The sequence below is a fragment of the Coregonus clupeaformis genome, chromosome 1, assembly GCF_020615455.1.
Source record: "Coregonus clupeaformis isolate EN_2021a chromosome 1, ASM2061545v1, whole genome shotgun sequence".
NCBI classification, from domain to species: Eukaryota; Metazoa; Chordata; class Actinopteri; order Salmoniformes; family Salmonidae; genus Coregonus; species Coregonus clupeaformis.
In genome coordinates, this window is record NC_059192.1 from 62,763,639 (window position 1) to 62,786,348 (window position 22,710).

Consider the following 22,710-nt stretch of genomic DNA (forward strand, 5'->3'; position numbering starts at 1 on the left):
TGGTGGCAGAGCCTTCCACGATTGCATGGCTCTATACATAACTGAGTGCAGGCTAAATGTTTAGATAACCCATATATTATCTAAAACATAAAGTACTACTACTGTATTACTGTGTCCTGGGAAAATCACTGGTGGACACCAAGCATTAGAACACAGTGAACATTGGCTTCAGTCTTCCTCCACTGGTTAGCTCTCCACCATCAGAGAGCGAGAAGGAGGGAGGGAACAACCTCCCATCCTCACTCATCCCAGCTTTAATGGCCCATCACCAGGGAGAGCACAAACCCCATGCAGCAAGCCGTTACAATACGCTAGTTTAATCTGCATAGAACAACCATATTCTTCATTACAGTCCAGATGACAAGATCCATATCTCACTGTAAATGGCCCATCCAAAACCATTAACATGGACTTCTATAAATATTTTACAAGTGTGAACAAGCAGAATCGCACAAGGCCTCGCCAGATGAATAACCACAATCAATATGAATTTACTTTTATGCCTGTGTTATTCTTTTCCCATGCAGAAAAGGTAAATTGGCTTCAGCAATTGCAATCCATTAAGCCTATTGCATCGACATTCTACATTTGCCACTGTGGGAGGAGTGTGATTTATAGGACATAGATGCCTGGCTTGCTTTGGTCTAATTCTATACAGGCATAATGGATTTGGTCATCGGAAGCACAGAAACCTCATGAGGGGACGATAAGGTATTATCTAAAACTTTGTTGACTCTGCTGGAAAGCATCTCCTGAGGAATGATTCATGTGATTAACTATACCCTGCTTTTGTATCCTCAGGCATCTTAAAACTGATCCAAGACTGTACACACCACAAAAATGAATGAGTTGCAGAAGCTTTTCTCTAACATTGTCATTTGATTGGCTTGAAGGATTACTGTACAGATGAAATGCTCTTTCGGAGGGCTTATTCCTTTGTACAGCCTTAGCCCACCTTTGTTGTATATTATTAATACTGCAACTCATTTTTGTTCACCACAGGCCTCCCATTCATCAAGACACATTTTAATTGTGACAGCAATTACTGGGAGTTTTTCTTTGTAGTCTGTTGAATTACAATGGTCTTTTATTATGGGATCTGTCCTCCCACCTTCCAATGTTCTTAAATATACTCGCTGCTAATGTGTAGTGATAGGGTTACATACAAGCAGAAAGTCTCTCAGGTGCTTGTCTCTCTGAAAAGGTGGGAGTACATAATATTAGGAAGGCAGTAAGGCAGAAATACAAGGGGGGGCTTAAACTACATGCCCACCTTGGCTCCTGGAGAGAGTTGACATATATATGGAGTAGTGAGTCTTCCTGATGTTTTGACAGAACGGGTCCTGAGTGCTGCTAAACCACCTCTTTCCATTCTTGACAATTTGAAGCGTTCTGCTACAGATAGATCACTGTTCTGTTTAGAACATGTGTTTGATATGAAGCAACACAGTGTCATAAGAGTTGATAGAGCATGGCGTTTGCAACGCCAGGGTTGTGGGTTCGATTCCCATGGGGGGCCAGTATAAAAAAAAATATATTCACTAACTGTAAGTCGCTCTGGAAAAGAGCGTCTGCTAAATGACAAAAATGTAAATGTAAATGTAATAACGTAATGTGTGGCGTTCACCTGTTACTGAATCCTCAGGTTCATCTGAAGTGGAGTCTGTTGTAGAACCTGAATGACTATATAGTAGTTAAAAGACTACAAATACATACAGTACAAGTCAAAAGTTTGGACATACAGTGGGGGAAAAAAGTATTTAGTCAGCCACCAATTGTGCAAGTTCTCCCACTTAAAAAGATGAGAGAGGCCTGTAATTTTCATCATGCGTACACGTCAACTATGACAGACAAATTGAGGAAATAAATTCCAGAAAATCAATTTTTTTTAATGAATTTATTTGCAAATTATGGTGGAAAATAAGTATTTGGTCACCTACAAACAAGCATGATTTCTGGCTCTCACAGACCTGTAACTTCTTCTTTAAGAGGCTCCTCTGTCCTCCACTCATTACCTGTATTAATGGCACCTGGTTGAACTTGTTATCAGTATAAAAGACACCTGTCCACAACGTCAAACAGTCACATTCCAAACTCCACTATGGCCAAGACCAAAGAGCTGTCAAAGGACACCAGAAACAAAATTGTAGACCTGCACCAGGCTGGAAAGACTGAATCTGCAATAGCTAAGCAGCTTGGTTTGAAGAAATCAACTGTGGGAGCAATTATTAGGAAATGGAAGACATACAAGACCACTGATAATCTCCCTCGATCTGGGGCTCCACGCAAGATCTCACCCCGTGGGGTCAAAATGATCACAAGAACGGTGAGCAAAAATCCCAGAACCACACGGGGGGACCTAGTGAATGACCTGCAGAGAGCTGGGACCAAAGCCAGTACATGTCCAGGCCCGTCTGAAGTTTGCTAGAGTGCATTTGGATGATCCAGAAGAGGATTGGGAGAATGTCATATGGTCAGATGAAACCAAAATAGAACTTTTTGGTAAAAACTCAACTCGTCGTGTTTGGAGGACAAAGAATGCTGAGTTGCATCCAAAGAACACCATACCTACTGTGAAGCATGGGGGTGGAAACATCATGCTTTGGGGCTGTTTTTCTGCAAAGGGACCAGGACGACTGATCCGTGTAAAGGAAATAATGAATGGGGCCATGTATCGTGAGATTTTGAGTGAAAACCTCCTTCCATCAGCAAGGGCATTGAAGATGAAACGTGGCTGGGTCTTTCAGCATGACAATGATCCCAAACACACCGCCGGGCAACGAAGGAGTGGCTTCGTAAGAAGCATTTCAAGGTCCTGGAGTGGCCTAGCCAGTCTCCAGATCTCAACCCCATAGAAAATCTTTGGAGGGAGTTGAAAGTCTGTGTTGCCCAGCGACAGCCCCAAAACATCACTTCTCTAGAGGAGATCTGCATGGAGGAATGGGCCAAAATACCAGCAACAGTGTGTGAAAACCTTGTGAAGACTTACAGAAAACGTTTGACCTGTGTCATTGCCAACAAAGGGTATATAACAAAGTATTGAGAAACTTTTGTTATTGACCAAATACTTATTTTCCACCATAATTTGCAAATAAATTCATTAAAAATCCTACAATGTGATTTACTGGATTTTTTTTCCTCATTTTGTCTGTCATAGTTGACGTGTACCTATGATGAAAATTACAGGCTTCTCTCATCTTTTTAAGTGGGAGAACATGCACAATTGGTGGCTGACTAAATACTTTTTTCCCCCACTGTACCTACTCATTCAAGGGTTTTTCTCATTTGTACTATTTTCTACATTGTAGAATAATAGTGAAGACATCAAAACTATGAAATAACACATATGGAATCATGTAGTAACTAAAAAAGTGTTAAACAATTCAAAATATATTTTAGATTTTAGATTATTCAAAGTAGCCACCCTTTGCCTTGATGACAGCTTTGCACACTTTTGGCATTCTTTCAACCAGCTTTTCCAACAGTCTTGAAGGAGCTCCCACATATGCTGAGAACTTGTTGCCTGCTTTTCCTTCATTCTGCGGTCTAACTCATCCAAAACCATCTCAATTAGGTTGAGGTCGGATGATTGTGGAGGCCAGGTCATCTGATGCAGCACTCCATCACTCTACTTCTTGGTCAAATAGCCCTTACACAGCCTGGAGGTGTTGGGTCATTGTCCTGTTGAAAAACAAATGATAGTCCTCCTGAGCGCAAACCAGTTGGGATGGCGTATCGCTGCATAATGCTGTGGTAGCCATGCTGGTAAAGTGTGCCCTGAATTCTAAATAAATCACAGACAGTGTCACCAGCAAAGCACCACCACACCATCACATCTCCTCCATGCTTCACAATGGGAACTACACATGCGGAGATAATCCGTTCACCTACTCTGTGTCTCACAAAAACATGGCAGTTGGAACCAAAAACCTCATCAGACCAAAGGACAGATTTCCACTGGTCTAATGTCCATTGCTCGTGTTTCTTGGCCCAAGCAAGTCTCTTCTTATTATTGGTGTCCTTTAGTAGTGGTTTCTTTTCAGCAATACGACCATGAGGGCCAGATTCACACAGTCTCCTCTGAACAGTTGATGTTGAGATGTGTCTGTGACTTGAACTGTGAAGCATTTATTTGGGCTGCAATTTCTGAGGCTGGTTACTCTAATGAACTTATCCTCTGCATAAGAGGTAAATCTGGATCTTCCTTTCCTGTGTCATTTCTCTTTGCTTATTTGAGCTGTTCTTGCCATAATATGGACTTGGTCTTTTACCAAATAGGGCTATCCTCTGTATACCATCCCTACCTTGTCACAACACAACTGATTGGCACAAACACATTAAGAAGGAAAGACATTCCACAAATTAACTTTTAACAAGGCACACCTGTTAATTGAAATGCATTCCAGGTGACCACCTCAGGAAGCTGGTTGAGAGAATGCCAAGAGTGTGCAAAGCTATCATCAAGGCAAAGTGTGGCTACGTTGAAGAATCTCAAATATATAATATATTTTGATTTGTTTCACATTTTTTTGGTTACTACATGATTCCATATGTGTTATTTCATAGTTTTGATGTCTTCACTATTATTCTACAATGTAGAAAATAGTAAAAATAAAGAAAAACCCTAGAATGAGTAGGTTTGTCCAAACTTTTGACTGGTACTGTATGTTCACTGTAACATAAATAATGTTAACATCTGGACTGAGACTGATAGGCTAGCTAAGTTAGTTACCTGACAGCTACGAGAGCTAAAAGATGTAACTTTCTAAAGATTATTCAGCCTCGTTAAAGATATGACAGGTTGTGATCATTAGCCTCCCTCATCTGTCAGAAAGTGGCACCTGTGTGGAACTGTTCTGCTTTATGCTATTTAAAACCATTCCTCCAGACACAAATGGATGGTAGCGATAAAATAATGAACAGTTTCTAATGTGTCCTGAACAAAAATATAAATGAAACATGTAAAGTGTTGGTCCCATGTTTCATGAGCTGAAATAAAAGATCCCAGAAATGTTCCATACGCACGAAAAGCTTGTTTCTCTCAAATGTTGTGCACAAATTTGTTTACATCCCTGTTAGTGAGCATTTCTCCTTTGCCAAGATAATCCATCCACCTGACAGGTGTGGCATATCAAGAAGCAGATTAAACAGCATGATCATTATACAGGTGCACCTTGTCGTGACGTGACATGCATTAATGTGATGACAGTTATTTATCGAATCAACCAACTATGTTTAATTGTCACTCTATTAAATTAATCATGTAACAATTAACTCATTAGGAATATGGGGCACCACGGAAGAAGTTGTTTAACTAGTTATCGTCTCGCTAATTAAATTCTTAGAAGAAGTATGTTATATATTGATAACAGTCACTTATCAAATCATTACCTCATCAGTCTCATTCTGAACGTCGCATAATCATTGAACCTGCATTAACCCTAACCTTACTGATGAATCAGCAAAACACAAATTGGCTTAATTATGTATTTACTAACTAACAAAATAATAGCACAGAATACAAACACACACACACACACGGTATAGGTTACTGATTACTAACGTAATACAATGAAAACAGGTCCCTAGTGGACTGGACTAACAATAGCATGACTGCTTGGTTAGGGGAAGGAGGGGTCAACAGAAAGAGAGTGAAAGGGAGAAACAGAGATTCAACGTATCGTTGTTACATTTGGAAACCACCGCTCATTCGGATGAGAAATGCAATGCAATTTACGCGTAGCTGTCCTTGATCGTCGTCTCTCTGTTTAACCACTTTCTCAAAAAGGGTTTGAGTGTCCTATCCCACTTCTGTGACACTTGGCTTGTCTTCGAGTGGAGTGTTCATTAGAATAGATACTTCAGATGTACCAATGGTTGTCTGAGATGGGATTGTCCTTCCCAACTCGTGTCTTTAGTGAAAGTTCTAGACTACTTAACATTTACAGCTGCAGACTGATATGATAAGGTCTAGTGTGTGGTCTTCTTCTTGTGTAGAGATTGAGAGTTTCACCATTTCAAATGTATGGACTACCGTCTCACGTTTCCTGGTCTTAGAGTGTCAACCATTTGTAATGTTCAGCTGGTTATGCAATTCTGCAAGTCAGCTGGTCTTTCTGGTCTAACCATTTTAAGCCATGTAGCCACAGCTCCACGCGTCCTGGTCTTAGATTCAAAGTTCTAACCATTCTAAACGTGCAGTCACCACTCTCACATTTTCTGGTCTTTCTGGTCTAACCACTATAAGCCGTGTAGCCACAGCTCCACGCTTCCTGGTCTCTGATTTAACCATTTTAAGCCATGTAGACACAGCTCCATGCTTCCTGGTCTAATGTTAATTTGTCTTTCAAGCTTTTTTATGCCCTCTGAGTAAAAGGGGCGTTCCATACTTGCTGACACGATCTCTGATGGCACTTGGGGTGTGGCTAGTCACTGTGCATAGTTTATATGAAAAAAATGATTATCTCATTAGAATACTAAAATCACATTCGTATCTTCATCAAAATACTCTCATACTTAATCATATATTTTATACAACATTTAGATGTAAACTTGATAGATAGAATATGTACACCTTCCGAGTTACAGTTATTTCTCGATACCATCCTTAATGACATCACAAAATAATAAACAATATGACATGATTATTCTTTAGATCCCCACTGACCATTCCAAACATTTGGAGGTCAGGAATAATGTTCCAATGTTCAATCTTTTGATGTTAGAGTTTTCAGGCGGCAAGAGTCTCTGTAACAAAGAGATTAATTTATTTCGATACTAGAGACCAAAAGGAGTCCTTTTCTGCTATTTATGACTGGCTGTTAAGTCAAAAAACCGGCCCAACTCCCCCTTCTCCTCTCCTGTGAGAGAAAGGGGGGGTCTGGCTATCTGTCAGCCATTTGCCAAGCTGATCTCGCACCTTTGATCATCACCAAGACAACCTTGTGGTGGGGACAATAAAAGGCCACTCTAAAATGTGCAGTTTTGTCACACAGCACAATGTGTTGAGCTGTTGCGGTGACCGTATTACCGCCACACCTCGGTCACGAGTCACGGTATTTAGGCTTCTCCAAGCTCTGATGCTGCTCCTGGTCATTAGTAGCCTCCCAAACTTACTAACTGCCTGGCACTCAGCACTCTATTGTCCCTCTAATCACTCTGATGTCAATGCAAATTTATTCAAAAATCTAATCAAACACTTCATGAGAGCCCATGAGCTCATGCTGCGCACCATTTAAATAGGCTATGCAATTGCGCAAGAAAACAGAGTGATGGCCTCTACTAAAAAGAGGAGGATCCCATCAGCTTTCAATAGGCTAGGCCTACTATATATTTTTCTCAACTTTCCTAATATTAAGCACATCGCTTATATTTACAACAGGAGTATAGCCTACCTGGTTGGCATGAAAATGAACCACGGGAAAAGCATCCTTTTTTAAAAAGCCATGTAGACACAGACGCATCCTCCATTCGCTATTTAAGTGCATAGATGACATGTTTCTTTTCCCGCTCCCCTGGTCCATTCTAAATCAAAACAAATTTCACACATATATTATTTGGTATATGTAAAGATTAAATCAAGAATAGTATGATGGGTGACAATATTAGCCTATCACTTGTGAATTATATATTACCACTTGTGAATGATGCCCAGCATAAGAAACAATGCCTTTTTTTTGCGACTTTTTCTAATCAGTCGCACACCTCATGTAGCCTAGCCCATAGGCCTATATGTTTTGATAAGGTTTGTATCACAGCTAAAGTGGCCAAATAACAATCTTAAAATTAAGCACATTCATCTGCTTTACAAGGGGTGTAACTGGCATACATAAGCAGCGCGTGAGTTTCAAGTTTGGGGAAGATAACTTTCACCATAAAAATGCACCTTTATAATAAAAGCATTACATGCATAATTGCATTTGCGGTCACTTTTGATAATGGTGTTTTCTGATAATGGTGTTTTCCGCTAATGGAACATTTGCACTTATAGCCTACTACCATGTGCACATTGCTGCACTTATAATGTGAAGAAATAGCCTAATAGTTTATAAACATTTTAAGCTAAACGTTCTGATCTGTTGCGTCAGCCACATTGCATAATAAAGTGTTTTTGATGCTAGTGGTTGTATTGATTTGGGATCTATCGCATCCCACAACTGTCCCAGACTATGTTTGGAATATTTATTTATCGCACAGAATAGAATAGGTCGACTTTTGTACTATGGGGGATAGTAGATTGACATAGGCTAGTGCTTTTGCTGTTCGTTAGGCCTACTCATCTTGTTGGCTGACGAAAAGTAAATGTGGACAGTTCTTCCAATATCTTCAAAATGAATTGGATAAGGACGCGCACAGTTGCATCCCTGATGTGTTTGTCTTCACTTGTAGCCTGTAAGAAAGACCCAATCACATGATGGAGAGCCATGTGAGTGAGAGGTGATTCGGAGCGCACAGCACCCAGGGAGAAGGGCACAACGGCCACTGGCCGCAAAAGGCATGGATTTTTTTAGAGTGCACTATGGCCAGACAATGGGGATAACACTGTGAAATTCTAGGCATTATCAAGTGCTTGTCAAATTGTGAATGAGTGACTGTTGTAGTGTGTACAGCCTGCGCAAAAAACAAAGCAGAGCTCATTCCTTTCAAGCGACTTTTTTCAAATCATCATTAGAGTCGCATCATGTAACCCAACGCTTTTAGAACAACTAAAGTTACATTAATAACTCTAAATTAAGCATATAGGAATACATATTTCTTTGTTAACCGCTCAACACAGAATAGCCGCATGTGTGCACTTCCTCAAATCGTTTGGAGAAAGTATCCTTTCTACTTATTCAGCTTTGTTCAATTGTATTCTTCATACTATAATATAATGACACAGCAATCTAAGCAAATCTTGTCTGCTAAATGAACTAGTGTAGCCCACAGCCATTTGGCATAGCCAGATCAGAACCTAACATAAGGACAACTCAGAGTATGCTATACTGTTCTTCTGAAATAGACTACATTTTCTTCATATCATGCTTTTTTAGACCTGTCTAAAATAAATGATGGGTTTATTGTGAAGGTGTTGGCTATATTACTTGGATTGTAGATGGTCTGCATCAGTGGCTTGTAGGCTATCTGTGGAAGCCAGGAGATGCTAAATGTGTTTATGTTAATTAACAGTAAATTACCGTGAGACCGGCAGTTATTTGCTTGACAATCACCGGCTGACGAAATTTTGTGACCGCCACAGCCATAGTAGTTAGTGTTGCAACCGAGGACAGACAACGTTTACACGCTACGCGCTTCAAAACTCGGCAGTCCCGCGTTCTGTGAGCTTGTGTAGCCTACCACTTCGTGGCTGAGCCGTTGTTGACCGGGGCAGGTATAGCAGGCAGAAATCTGAAGAACTGAGTTGTTGGAAAGGTGGCATCCAATGACGGTGCCACGTTAAAAGTCACCGAGCTCTACAGTATGGGCCATTCTACTGCCAATATTTGTCTATGGAGATTGCATGGCTGTGCCCTCGATTTTAGTCAGCAACGGATGTAGCTGAAATAGCCGAATCCACTAATTTGAAGGGATGTCCACATACTTTTGTATACAGTATATTGTGTATAATAGGCCTGCAGTAGCTAAAGCTTAATAATAGGCACACCATACCAAACCTTCACACACGTTTCTAAACTTTATTAGAGTAACATCAAAAGTAAGTCAAGCCATTGGGAAAATACGAGCGGAAGAGCGAATGTAAACCAGAGAAAAGAACACAACCTTCCCCAAAGCAACAAAAAAAATTGGACAACCCTTCCCAATTTTGGACCACCCCTCCCCCAAGTAAATTTTGATCTGGCCCTTAGAGCAATGCAAAGGAGTGTCTCAACATCCCAGCCTAGAGTTTTCCTCAGCAATTGACCAGGTTGAAAATGTTATTCTGTACCCAAGACAATGGGAGCAGAGGAGTCCTGGAGAGGAAAGGAAGGGTGTTTAACATGGAAGGAGAGAGAAACGGAGGGTAATAACATTCCCTATTCAAACAGAATACATTTGGTTTCACTTGACTCCTGCATGGCACATTATACTCTGAATGTTCTTACAAATAGAGTGTGCCAAGCAGTAAGATATTATTTTCCCAAACAAATAAAGTATATGTTAAAGCATATCTATTCTGTTCCCTTACTGACAGAATTTTGTCTGAATATAAGACTGCACTGGGAAACTAACCTGGGCCAATCTGTTATTATCACTTTTGGCCAAATGATAGGAGAAACCCAATAACCCAATGACCCATATCTAGAGTAGCAGAGTAAAACGATCAGCAGTTTGAAGCCATATTCCTGAAACAGATAAGGCATCTAATCAGTGAAAGGCTCCTTGAACTTTTAGTAAGATGTGTCTTGGCAGGCAGAGTTATCAGAGGATCCCAACAGGCTAGTTCCAGAGGGAGACAAATGGAGACAGATGCTTATAAATCTGGACTTTGTCCTGCTTTGAGGGAGAGATTAAGCCATGACCAGCGTCTCAGTGGAGCTTTTGAGGAAGATGACAGTCCTACCCAGGGGTTTTATGGTTTTGAAAGGTTCCAGCTCTCTCAGACCCACTGTGCCACTCATGACAGCCTTGGTGAGCCAAAGGCCTTGGCAGAATCAACCTGGCCTGCCAGTGAGGCCCTGTATGTAGTATTAGTTGATCTGGGGGACAGTGTGTGGAGGAAAGGGAGGAGGAGAAGGGGAGGGGCTGGGACAGTTTGAGCTGTAGGGGGCTGTTGGGGCAGTAGAAGCCCAGTTCATTATTAATTGGGAGAAGGAGAATAGGGGTGAATAATATAACTGTTTAAACTGCATGGTCCACCTGCCATGGCAAAATTAACAATATAAACACACCCTCCGCTTTTGGCTGAATGGATATGGATTTCTACAGGCTACAGCAAGGATTGTCAGTGCCAGTTTAATTTGGGCAATAACTTACACTCTCTCTCTCAAATGACCACTATTGTGAATCTGTCACAGGTCTCAAACTAAAATTTTTGGCTTTAAGTTTATTTCACCCCTTTTTTCATCCCATGCTAATTTATGGTCCAAAAGCCAAACAAGATAACACTTCTCAGTAGATGATGATGTCTTAATTAACCTCTGTGTTAAAAACTGTGAGGAATAGAAGTTACACAGCAATTCAAGAGGAATATGTGGCTAAAGCTATTAAAGCGATGAAAGAAACATTTGGAAGGGGATATAATGGAGAGGATGGTGAGTTAATAGCAGAGCTCTATACTCGGCACAATAATAATAATAATATAATATGCCATTTAGCAGACGCTTTTATCCAAAGCGACTTACAGTCATGCGTGCATAATTTTTTTTTGTGTATGGGTGGTCCCGGGGATCGAACCCACTACCTTGGCATTACAAGCGCCATGCTCTACCAGCTGAGCTACAGAGGACCACAATCTTGTCCCTCACTTTTGATCTCTCAATGACAAAGTTCACAGAGATAGGAGATGGCACACCCTCGACACCATGATCAATACGGAAAAGGACATGATTACTCCTGAGTGGCGCAGTGGTCTAAGGCACTGCATTGCAGTGCTAGCTGTGCCACTAGAGATCCTGGTTCGAATCCAGGCTCTGTCGTAGCCGTCCGTGACCGGGAGACCCATGGGGCGGCGCACAGTTGGCCAGGTTAGGGGAGGGAATGGCCAGCAGGGATGTAGCTCAGTTGGTATAGCATGGCGTTTGCAACGCCAGGGTTGTGGGTTCGATTCCCACGGGGGGCCAGTATGAAAAATTTAATAATGTATGCACTCGCTAACTGTAAGTTGCTCTGGATAAGAGTGTCTGCTAAATGACTGTAAATGTAAAATATATTAAATTACTATGGAGAAAATGATACCCTGGGACGAACTCAATTAAAATCCCTGTAGCCAGACACTTAAAATGGCTGTGCATATGGACCTGGTGGGATTTGCTGCGTTCTTCTAATTTCCCCGCAAAACAAGGCAGAAATGCAACATATTTAGTCAGAGGCCAGTCCGTAGTAATGCTGAGCCAAGTAGGCTGACTCACTGAGGTTAGTGAAAGAGCCAAGCCATCAATTGCCGGTATTGTGAGAGGCAGTATGACCCTAACATAGGGCTGTTGCGGTCATTACATTTTGTCCGCCGGTTATTGTAAAGGAAAATACTGCCTGTCTCACGGTAATTGACCGTTATTTAACATAAACACAGAAGAACAATATGAGTCGTCCTACTGTATGTTATCTGGCTATGCACCATGCCATAGGCTGTAGGCTTGTTCATTCACAAGATAGGCCTATGCTTACAAGTCCCGTGCCATTCTTTTATATTACAGTGAAAAAGTATTTGATCCCCTGCTGATTTTGTACGTTTGCCCACTGACAAAGAAATGATCAGTCTATAATTTTAGTGGTAGGTTTATTTGAACAGTGAGAGACAGAATAACAACAACAAAAAACAGAAAAACGCATGTCAAAAATGTTATATATTGATTTGCATTTTAATGAGGGAAATAAGTATTTGACCCCGTCCCAATCAGAAAGATTTCTGGCTCCCAGGTGTCTTTTATACAGGTAACGAGCTGAGATTAGGAGCACACTCTTAAAAGGAGTGCTCCTCATCTCAGCTTGTTACCTGTATAAAAGACACCTGTCCACAGAAGCAATCAATCAATCAGATTCCAAACTCTCCACCATGGCCAAGACCAAAGAGCTCTCCAAGGATGTCAGGGACAAGATTGTAGACCTACACAAGGCTGGAATGGGCTACAAGACCATCGCCAAGCAGCTTGGTGAGAAGGTGACAACAGTTGGTGTGATTATTGCAAATGGAAGAAATACAAAATAACTGTCAATCTCGCTCGGCCTGGGGCTCCATGCAAGATCTCACCTCGTGGAGTTGCAATGATCATGAGAACAGTGAGGAATCAGCCCAGAACTACACGGGAGGATCTTGTCAATGATCTCAAGGCAGCTGGGATCATAGTCACAAAGAAAACAATTGGTAACACACTACGCCTTGAAGGACTGAAATCCTGCAGCGCCCGCAAGGTCCCCCTGCTCAAGAAAGCACATATACAGGCCCGTCTGAAGTTTGCCAATTAACATCTGAATGATTCAAAGGAGAACTGGGTGAAAGTGTTGTGGTCAGATGAGACCAAAATCGAGCTCTTTGCTATCAACTCAACTCGCCGTGTTTGGAAGAGGAGGAATGTTGCCTATGACCCCAAGAACACCATCCCCACCGTCAAACATGGAGGTGGAAACATTATGCTAAGGGGTGTTTTTCTGCTAAGGGGACAGGACAACTTCACCACATCAAAGGGACGATGGACGGGGCCATGTACCGTCAAATCTTGGGTGAGAACCTCCTTCCCTCAGCCAGGGCATTGAAAATGGGTCATGGATGGGTATTCCAGCATGACAATGACCCAAAACACACGGCCAAGGCAAGAAAGGAGTGGCTCAAGAAGAAGCACATTAAGGTCCTGGAGTGGCCTAGCCTGTCTCCAGACCTTAATCCCATACAAAATCTGTGGAGGGAGCTGAAGGTTCGAGTTGCCAAACGTCAGCCTCGAAACCTTAATGACTTGGAGAAGATCTGCAAAGAGGAGTGGAACAAAATCCCTCCTGAGATGTGTGCAAACCCGGTGGCCAACTACAAGAAATGTCTGACCTCTGTGATTGCCAACAAGGGTTTTGCCACCAAGTACTAAGTCATGTTTTGCAGAGGGGTCAAATACTTATTTCCTCATTAAAATGCAAATCAATTAATAACAATTTTGACTTGCATTTTTCTGGATTTTTTTGTTGTTATTCTGTCTCTCACTGTTCAAATAAACCTACCATTAAAATTATAGACTGATCATGTCTTTGTCAGTGGGCAAACGTACAAAATCAGCAGGGGATCAAATACTTTTTTTCCCTCACTGTATATGATTTTATAGTAAGAATAATATAATTAAACTTAGCTGAATAATATAGAAAGGATTTTTTTCTCAATCCTGAGTGAGTGCGCATATGAAGTGGCTATGTTGTGTAAAAGTGATCATTGAAACAGGTCATATACACTAGATTCAGAGTTATTTGGCAACTTTAGTTGTGAATGATTCAAACCTTAGAATGTCTTAGAAATCAAAACATATATGGGATGCATGATGCGACTATAGCTATTGATGATTTAAGAAAGTCGCAAAAAAAGCTTGAGCTCTGTTCTTTGCCTCAGGTTGCACAGCTCTTCTCTCATCAAGTGATCATCTTTTCACCCATCTGACTATTCTCAATTTAATTTTGTCTTTACTAATATGTCAAGTTAGTTTCAATTTAGAATGGCCCATTATCAAATGGGCAGGAACAGGGGCAGGGGAATAGCTTGAATAGCGAATTGAGGCCCCTTTCCCGCCTGTTAGTTTTCCAATCATATTCTGGGTAGGCTACTCCGGTTATTTCACTGAGCATCAACCACTGTTTAAGGAGCATGCAGCCTCTCGCTGGACGACAGGTGATATTCTGCCTCAAACTCTGTATGCTATGGGCTCTCCAACCGTGTTCCTGCAGATACCCAGTGCTTAATTTGGGAAACCAAGTGAAATCTCTTCGGGAACATCGATAGTAACATGTTTTCACAACGAAATATGGTCCTGATTTTATATTATTTTATAGTAAGTAGAATACAATTGAACATAGCTGAATAAAATAGAAATGATATTTTCTCCAAACGATTTGAGGGAGTGTGCACATGCGGCTATTCTGTGTTGAGCGGTTAAAAAAGATTTTAAAAATGTCGCTTGAAAGGCATATGCTCTGCTTTGTTTTTTGCACAGGCTGTACACACTTCGTCAGTCTCTCATTCACAGTTTGAGAAGCACTTGATAATGCTTCAAATTTCCCGGCGGCATCCCCTTTGTGTGGCCATAATGCAACCTAATAAAAGACATGCCTTTTGCAGCCTTTCTCCCTGAGTGCTGCCTGCTACGAAGCATTTCTCACTCACACGGCTCTCCATCAGTGATCGGGTCTTTCTCACAGGTTACAAGTGAAGACAGACACATCGGGGACGCAACTGCGCACGCTATCCAATTCCGAGGTGCATATTGAAGATATTGGAAGAACTGTCCACATTTACTTTTCGTCAGCCAACAAGATGAGTATGCCTAACGAACAGCAAAAGCACTAGCTTATGTCAATCTACTATCCCCCATAGTACAAAAGTCAACCTATTCTATTCTGTGTGAGAAATAAATATTCCAAACATAGTCTGGGACAGTTGTGGGATGCGATAGATCCTAAATTAATACAACCACTAGCATCCAAAATACTTTTTTACGCAATGACGCTGACGCAACAGATCAGAATGTAAACTATTAGGCTATTTCTTCACATTATAAGCGCAGCAATGCGCACATGTTCCATTAGCGGGAAAACACCATTATCAAAAGTGACCACAAATGCAATTATGCATGTAATGCTTTTATTATAAAGGTGCGCTTTTATGGTGAAAATTATCTTCCCCAAACTTGAAACTCATGCGCTGCTTATGTATGCCAGTTAGGCTCTACAACCCTTGTAAAGCAGATTAATATGCTTAATTTTAAGAAGTTATTTGGCCACTTTAGTTGTGATACAAACCTTATCAAAACATATAGGCCTATTGGCTAGGCTACATGTGGTGTGCGACTATGATTCGAAAAAGTAAAAACAATAAGGCATTGTTTCTTGCCTTAAGCTGGGCATCATTCACAAGAGATAATATATAATTCACAAGTCATAAGCTAATATTGTCACCCATCAGACTATTTTTGATTTAATCTTGTCTTTACATATACTAAATAATATAAGTGTGAAATTCATTTTGATTTAGAATGGACTATTATCATGCACCTGTCTTGAAACAGGGGCAGGGGAAAAAATACATGTAATCTCTGCACTTAAATAACGAATGGAGGACGTTTTTCCCGTGGTTCATTTTCATGCCAGACAGGTAGGCTATACTCCTGTTGTACAGATAAGCTTATTGTGCTTAATATTAGGAAAGTTGAGAAATAAATATAGTAGGCCTAGCCTATAGAAAGCTGATGCGATCCTCCTCTTTGTAATAGAGGCCATCACTCTGCTTTCTCGCGCAATTTGGAAACCTATTAAAATGTTGCGCAACATGAGCTCATGAAGTGTTTGATTAGATTTTCGAATACATTTGCATTGATGTCAGAGTGATTAGAGGGACAATAGAGTGCTGAGTACCAGGCAGTTAGCACGTTTGGCAAGCTACTAATGACCATCAGCAGCATTAGAGCTTGGAGAAGCGTAATTACTGTGACTAAACGGTCACGTGGAATTTTACTGCCTTCATTACTCCTGACCGCCTGTGTGCCGGTAATACGGTCACCACAACAGCCCTAGTCATGACTCGTGACCGCCACACAGCAATACGGTCACCATAACAGCCCTACTCATAACTGCCGGTGTGGCGGTAATATGGTCAATTCAACAGTCCTACCCTAGCACATATACTCAAATGAAAGAAACAACTATGTTCCTTTAAAACAGTTTTTTCACTTTCCTTTTATCTCACTGTACAGTACACACACCCACACATTGTGCACACACTAATGAAAGGAGATAGACAGCTATTGAGAATAAATGTCATATTTTTCAAGGACATTTCTCCTGTGCCTCTCTGTTATATTCCAGAGGGCATTTTATCACTTCATCATCAAGGCAGGACATACAGTGGGGAGAACAAGTATTTGATGCACTGCCGATTTTGCAGGTTTTCCTACTTACAAAGCATGTAGAGGTCTGTAATTTTTATCATAGGTACACTTCAACTGTGAGAGACGGAATCTAATAAAAAATCCAGAAAATCACATTGTATGATTTTTAAGTAATTAATTTGCATTTTATTGCATGACATAAGTATTTGATACATCAGAAAAGCAGAACTTAATATTTGGTACAGAAACCTTTGTTTGCAATTACAGAGATCATACGTTTCCTGTAGGTCTTGACCAGATTTGCACACACTGCAGCAGGGATTTTGGGCCACTCCTCCATACAGACCTTCTCCAGATCCTTCAGGTTTCGGGGCTGTCGCTGGGCAATACGGACTTTCAGCTCCCTCCAAAGATTTTCTATTGGGTTCAGGTCTGGAGACTGGGTAGGCCACTCCAGGACCTTGAGATGCTTCTTACGGCGCCACTCCTTAGTTGCCCTGGCTGTGTGTTTCGGGTCGTTGTCATGCTGGAAGACCCAGCCACGACCCATCTTCAATGCTCTTACAGAGGGAAGGAGGATGTTGGCCAATATCTCGCGATACATGGCCCCATCCATCCTCCCCTCAATACGGTGCAGTCGTCCTGTCCCCTTTGCAGAAAAGCATCCCCAAAGAATGATGTTTCCACCTCCATGCTTCACGGTTGGGATGGTGTTCTTGGGGTTGTACTCATCCTTCTTCTTCCTCCAAACACGGCGAGTAGAGTTTAGACCAAAAAGCTCAATAACTGTCTCATCAGACCACATGACCTTCTCCCATTTCTCCTCTGGATCATCCAGATGGTCATTGGCAAACTTCAGACGGGCCTGGACATGCGCTGGCTTGAGCAGGGGGACCTTTGCGTGCACTGCAGGATTTTAATCCATGACGGCGTAGTGTGTTACTAATGGTTTTCTTTGAGACTGTGGTCCCAGCTCTCTTCAGGTCATTGACCAGGTCCTGCCGTGTAGTTCTGGGCTGATCCCTCACCTTCCTCATGATCATTGATGCCCCACGAGGTGAGATCTTGCATGGAGCCCCAGACCGAGGGTGATTGACCGTCATCTTGAACTTCTTCCATTTTCTAATAATTGCGCCAACAGTTGTTGCCTTCTCACCAAGCTGCTTGCCTATTGTCCTGTAGCCCATCCCAGCCTTGTGCAGGTCTACAATTTTATCCCTGATGTCCAGCTCTCTGGTCTTGGCCATTGTGGAGAGGTTGGAGTCTGTTTGATTGAGTGTGTGGACAGGTGTATTTTATACAGGTAATGAGTTCAAACAGGTGCAGTTAATACAGGTAATGAGTGGAGAACAGGAGGGCTTCTTAAAGAAAAACGAACAGGTCTGTGAGAGCCGGAATTCTTACTGGTTGGTAGGTGATCAAATACTTATGTCATGCAATAAAATGCAAATTAATTACTTAAAAATCATACAATGTGATTTTCTGGATTTTTGTTTTAGATTCCGTCTCTCACAGTTGAAGTGTACCTATGATAAAAATTACAGACATCTACATGCTTTGTAAGTAGGAAAATCGGCAAAATCGGCAGTGTATCAAATACTTGTTCTCCCCACTGTATCTGCTTCGATAGGACTGCACTAGCTTAACTGGTATGTTCTGTTGGGGGGAGTTTCAACCTGGTCTCAGAGCATTTCATATTATTCTGTATGTAAATCCGAGACACTCCAATTAGTATGATAGGTTATGTTTTGTATGGTATGTATTAATTTGTGGATGTCCATCACCCATTCCATTTGATATGTTACGTATTACAATTCATATGATATGTTACGAATTCGCAAAATGTACATATTCTAGCTAGGTGGCTAACGTTAGCTAGCTGGCTAACATTAGCGAGGCTAGGTTTTATGGTTAGGGGTTAGGGTTAAGGTTAGGGTTAAGTTTAAGTTTAGGAGTTAGGTTAAAGGGTTAAGTTTAGGGTTATGGGAAGGGTTAGCTAAAATGGTTATGTTAGGGTTAAAGGAAGGGTTATCTAACATGTGAAGTAGTTGCAAAGTAGCTAAAAAGTAGTAAGTAGTTGAAAAGTTGATAATTAGCTAAAATGCTGAAGTTGTCTGTGATAAGATTCAAATCCGCAACCTTTGGGTTGCTAGACATTTGCGTTATATGCCCACCCCACCCCATCCACCACAACCAACCACCCTACTTTCGTTTTTGCCTTAAGTAACAATCTGTCTTATGTAACCATACCAAACATAACATATCATATTAATTTAAGTGTCCCAGATTTACATTTACAATGTTAAGTCTAGTCTAAAAGACCAGGCTGGGAGTTTAGGTGTGATGAATGGAGAGATCATCCACAGTTAGAGACAGATTGATTTCTTCAGAAACTGGCAAGGAGATTATTTTAGTCATGTGTTCTTTTCCTAATCATGGCAAACATGAGCATAGTGTACATAGAGCATCAGTGGGGACCCCATAGTCAAAGTGTTTCTATTAGAACAGGGTAATAAAACAGAGAAAGATTACTGATTGGACCCTTCACTCTTTAAGTACAGACTATGCACTTTGACACTTGAGAACAGACAATGCCCTTTAATGTTCATGTTTAGCTTATCTAATATAAATGTAGACCTGAAGCCATGGAAACAATGGGGTGCAATAACAGTCACTATGTCCGGAGTTTGTGTTTAGTTCTCATGAGATGATTAAGGAAAGTATCTTACTTGGATCAGATAAGATGGAGTCCGTCTTGGGCAGGAACTGGTCGCATCGTATACCTTGGTAGCCTTCTTTACACCTGTAAATAAAAATACATGTCAGTCAACACATTGGGAACTTGGGGTGAAGCAGGGTTTGAGAAATTTGGTTAAAGGCTGTAAGAGATTGCTGGCAACTGAATATGCTGTTTCATGACACAAGTATCGTTCAAGCTCAAATCTATTATATCTGTGTCAGATGGCCAGGAGCATAACAAATAAAATATGCATTGAATCCATCTTCCTTTTCTATTTGCTCACTTTTTCCCTCTTCCTATCTCTCCCTCTTGCTCTTCTACTTCTCAGAAGCTCTCAGCTCTAATCCCAGTGTCAGGCAGTTAGTAACATACTATAGAAACATGTCCTCAGGACCAACCTCTGAAGCACACACATAATGTGTATACTGTATGACCTTTCCACACAGAGCACAAAAACTGCATATAATGCTAAGCATGTACCATCCTACTAGGTTCAGAGAACATAATATGAAACTTGCAAACCGGTGACTTTTAACAAAGATGTATTTTTCATTCTCTGGAATCTCTTGGTCAATTAGCAGTTTCCCTGACAGCCGATGTGGCGATCCTAACTATCTTAAAACTTCAAGAAGATGCCCCCTCGTTGCACAAATTGGAGGAGAAGCAGATAAGTTTTGATGGTGGCGGTAGGGAGGGCAAGAACAGCACGGTCATTAGGACGAACTGTGTAAGCGAGAGGGAGCAAGACGCTGTGATTAAACAGTCTGAAGAAACCAGAGGGTGGTAAAGAGGAGAGAGACAGAGGGATTAGAGCTTAATACATACGCATGTGCACACGCACACACACACACACACACACACACACACACCACAGTGCACACGGCTTCGACAGATTTAACATGTTATCATTCAGATAATTGTGTGTCCACTCCGATTCCTTGAGAGAGGTGCAACACAATAAAACTACAGGGTGTTTCAAATGGGCTCAGCGGGTTGCTTAGCAAGCAGGTTTATCAAATTATTATCTCTCCTTATCTTGTCTAATGCCTGTCTGTCTTGGACCTAAGACCAAACAATGTAAATGTTTTCTCCGGTAAATGCATGAGAATGTTTAGAAGAATCAGTGTCCTTTAAATGTATATTTGTGAACGGTCATAGTATTTATTTGTATAATGGGAAATGTATGTGCATATATTTTTGGGGATTATGTGCGTACTGTACATGTGTTTTTCATTGCATATTCGGTCCCACTATTCTCATGGCAGGCCCGTCTCCTTCCTCTGTCTCTGTCAAGTTGCCCTCTGGTTACGACGCCACACTCTCTCCCACTCGGCACAGTTTCCTGCCACTGCGTTTCTCGCCTGAAAACCTGCACTAGAATATTCATTAGGCTCTGAGAAAAGTAAATGGACATGTGATTGTTTCTCTGAAGGAGGCAGAAGGTATTGAGAGCTGCTCTGGTTTTAATTAGCGTCACAGTCATTAATTAGCAGGAACAAACAGGGGAGGGGGTTTGTAGAACGAGGTGTAGATATCACTAACCAATGGAGCCTGACGCACAAAGCTCCGTAGACAGGAGATAAATATAAATTTAAGGCCTCAAGCTGTCGGGTTTAGCCGAGGATGTGGAGAACACACACATCACAACATGTGCAGGGCATCAACAGACTCAAGTAGCACCGCAAGTCACACTGAAATGGAAAAGTTCAGAAGTTGACGTATGGAAAACTATTTTGTGTAGTATAAAACAATATAATTTAGTCTACTGTACTTTCATACAGTATTGTACTCCAGTGTATCATTTCTTGTTGTTCAGATCTTTTCATGACTTTAGAGACAAACATCAAAATGGTATGACACTATTGCGTTTTATCATAGCATAGACTACAATTATGATTTAGCCTATTAAAGCACAAAAGCACATTCATTGAATTGGTCGTACTCTTGTAGATTATTTGAATTATTAAATGGTGGACATTGGGAAATGTCAGCTAAGTGCCTTAAGTTTGATCTGGTGAAAATAACATTTAGCCTGGTTAGCATCTGAGCTCTTTGTGCTGCTGTAGGCAGTGGGCCTTTAATTAGGCTGAGGTGGTATAATCCCAGGGGGCTGAGAGGTGTTAGCTTTGAACACTGACTAAAGGAGATAATCTTATTACACAGAGTTAGCTACACATAGTAACAGATACAATTTAGGAAGATCTGCCTCTAGCTGTCGGATTCAATCAAACCTGCCTTAGTAATGTTTACACTGTAGCACACAAGTATACATGCCATATTTCCTAAACTGAAGCATCTGGAGGAGAGACCGCCTGGTGTATGAGCATGTGTGAGAGAGTGAGTGAGTGAGAGAGAGAGAGAGAGAGACTTTAACTATTTACACATCATTACAACACTGTATATAGACATAACATGACACTTGACATTACTTTATTATTTTGGAACTTTTGTGAATGTAAAGTTTACTGTTAATTTTTTATTGTTTATTTCACTTTTGTTTATTATCTATTTCACTTGCTTTGGCAATGTAAACATATGTTTCCCATGCCAATAAAGCCCCTTAAATTGAAATGAAATGAGAGAGAAAGAGAGAGAGAGAGAGAGAGAGAGAGAGAGAGAGAGAGAGAGAGAGAGAGAGAGAGAGAGAGAGAGAGAGAGAGAGAGAGAGAGAGAGAGAGAGAGAGAGAGAGAGAGAGAGAGAGAGAGAGAGAGAGAGAGAGCATACGTGCAAGAGAGAGGGAGCAGTAAATCACTTGCTGGCTACTCGTGTACTATATGAAATGAAATGAGAGAGAGAGAGAGAGAGAGAGAGAGAGAGAGAGAGAGAGAGAGAGAGAGAGAGAGAGAGAGAGAGAGAGAGAGAGAGAGAGAGCATACGTGCAAGAGAGAGGGAGCAGTAAATCACTTGCTGGCTATTCGTGTACTATATGCTCTTTATTTTGGTCAATAATTCTTCCTCTTTATTGTTTAAGTGCTATTTTGGGTTTGTGTGCCTTTAAAATACAGTAGACATTCATCATGCCCCTTGATTTAACAACAGATGTAGAAAAAAAAAAAAACATTTTGAAAAAGCAATTCTCTGTGCCAAGCGACACCAAATAGATTGTGCATCCAAACAATTTCTGCTCATGTTCCCGTCTGGACATTAAATCTGCAGTCGGATGTGCAGGAACTGCCCTGAGTCAAGCGTGAAGATCTATATAAAGATGGGGCACTACAATACATTTCTACAGCTTTGACAGGACTTTTCAACTATTGTAT

The 22,710-nt window shown here is 41.1% G+C and overlaps 1 protein-coding gene across 3 annotated transcripts in view; it reads right to left on the reverse strand.

The window, feature by feature from the left end:
- The window catches only part of LOC121571618 (pro-neuregulin-3, membrane-bound isoform-like), a 576,634-nt gene that overhangs the window by 109,133 nt on the left and 444,791 nt on the right, over positions 1-22,710 (reverse strand). For all 3 annotated transcript variants that reach the window (XM_041883204.2, XM_041883195.2, XM_041883186.2), the window contains exon 3: positions 19,439-19,512. In XM_041883204.2, the coding sequence (XP_041739138.2) occupies positions 19,439-19,512 (74 nt within the window). The remainder of the gene's footprint in view (positions 1-19,438; positions 19,513-22,710) is intronic.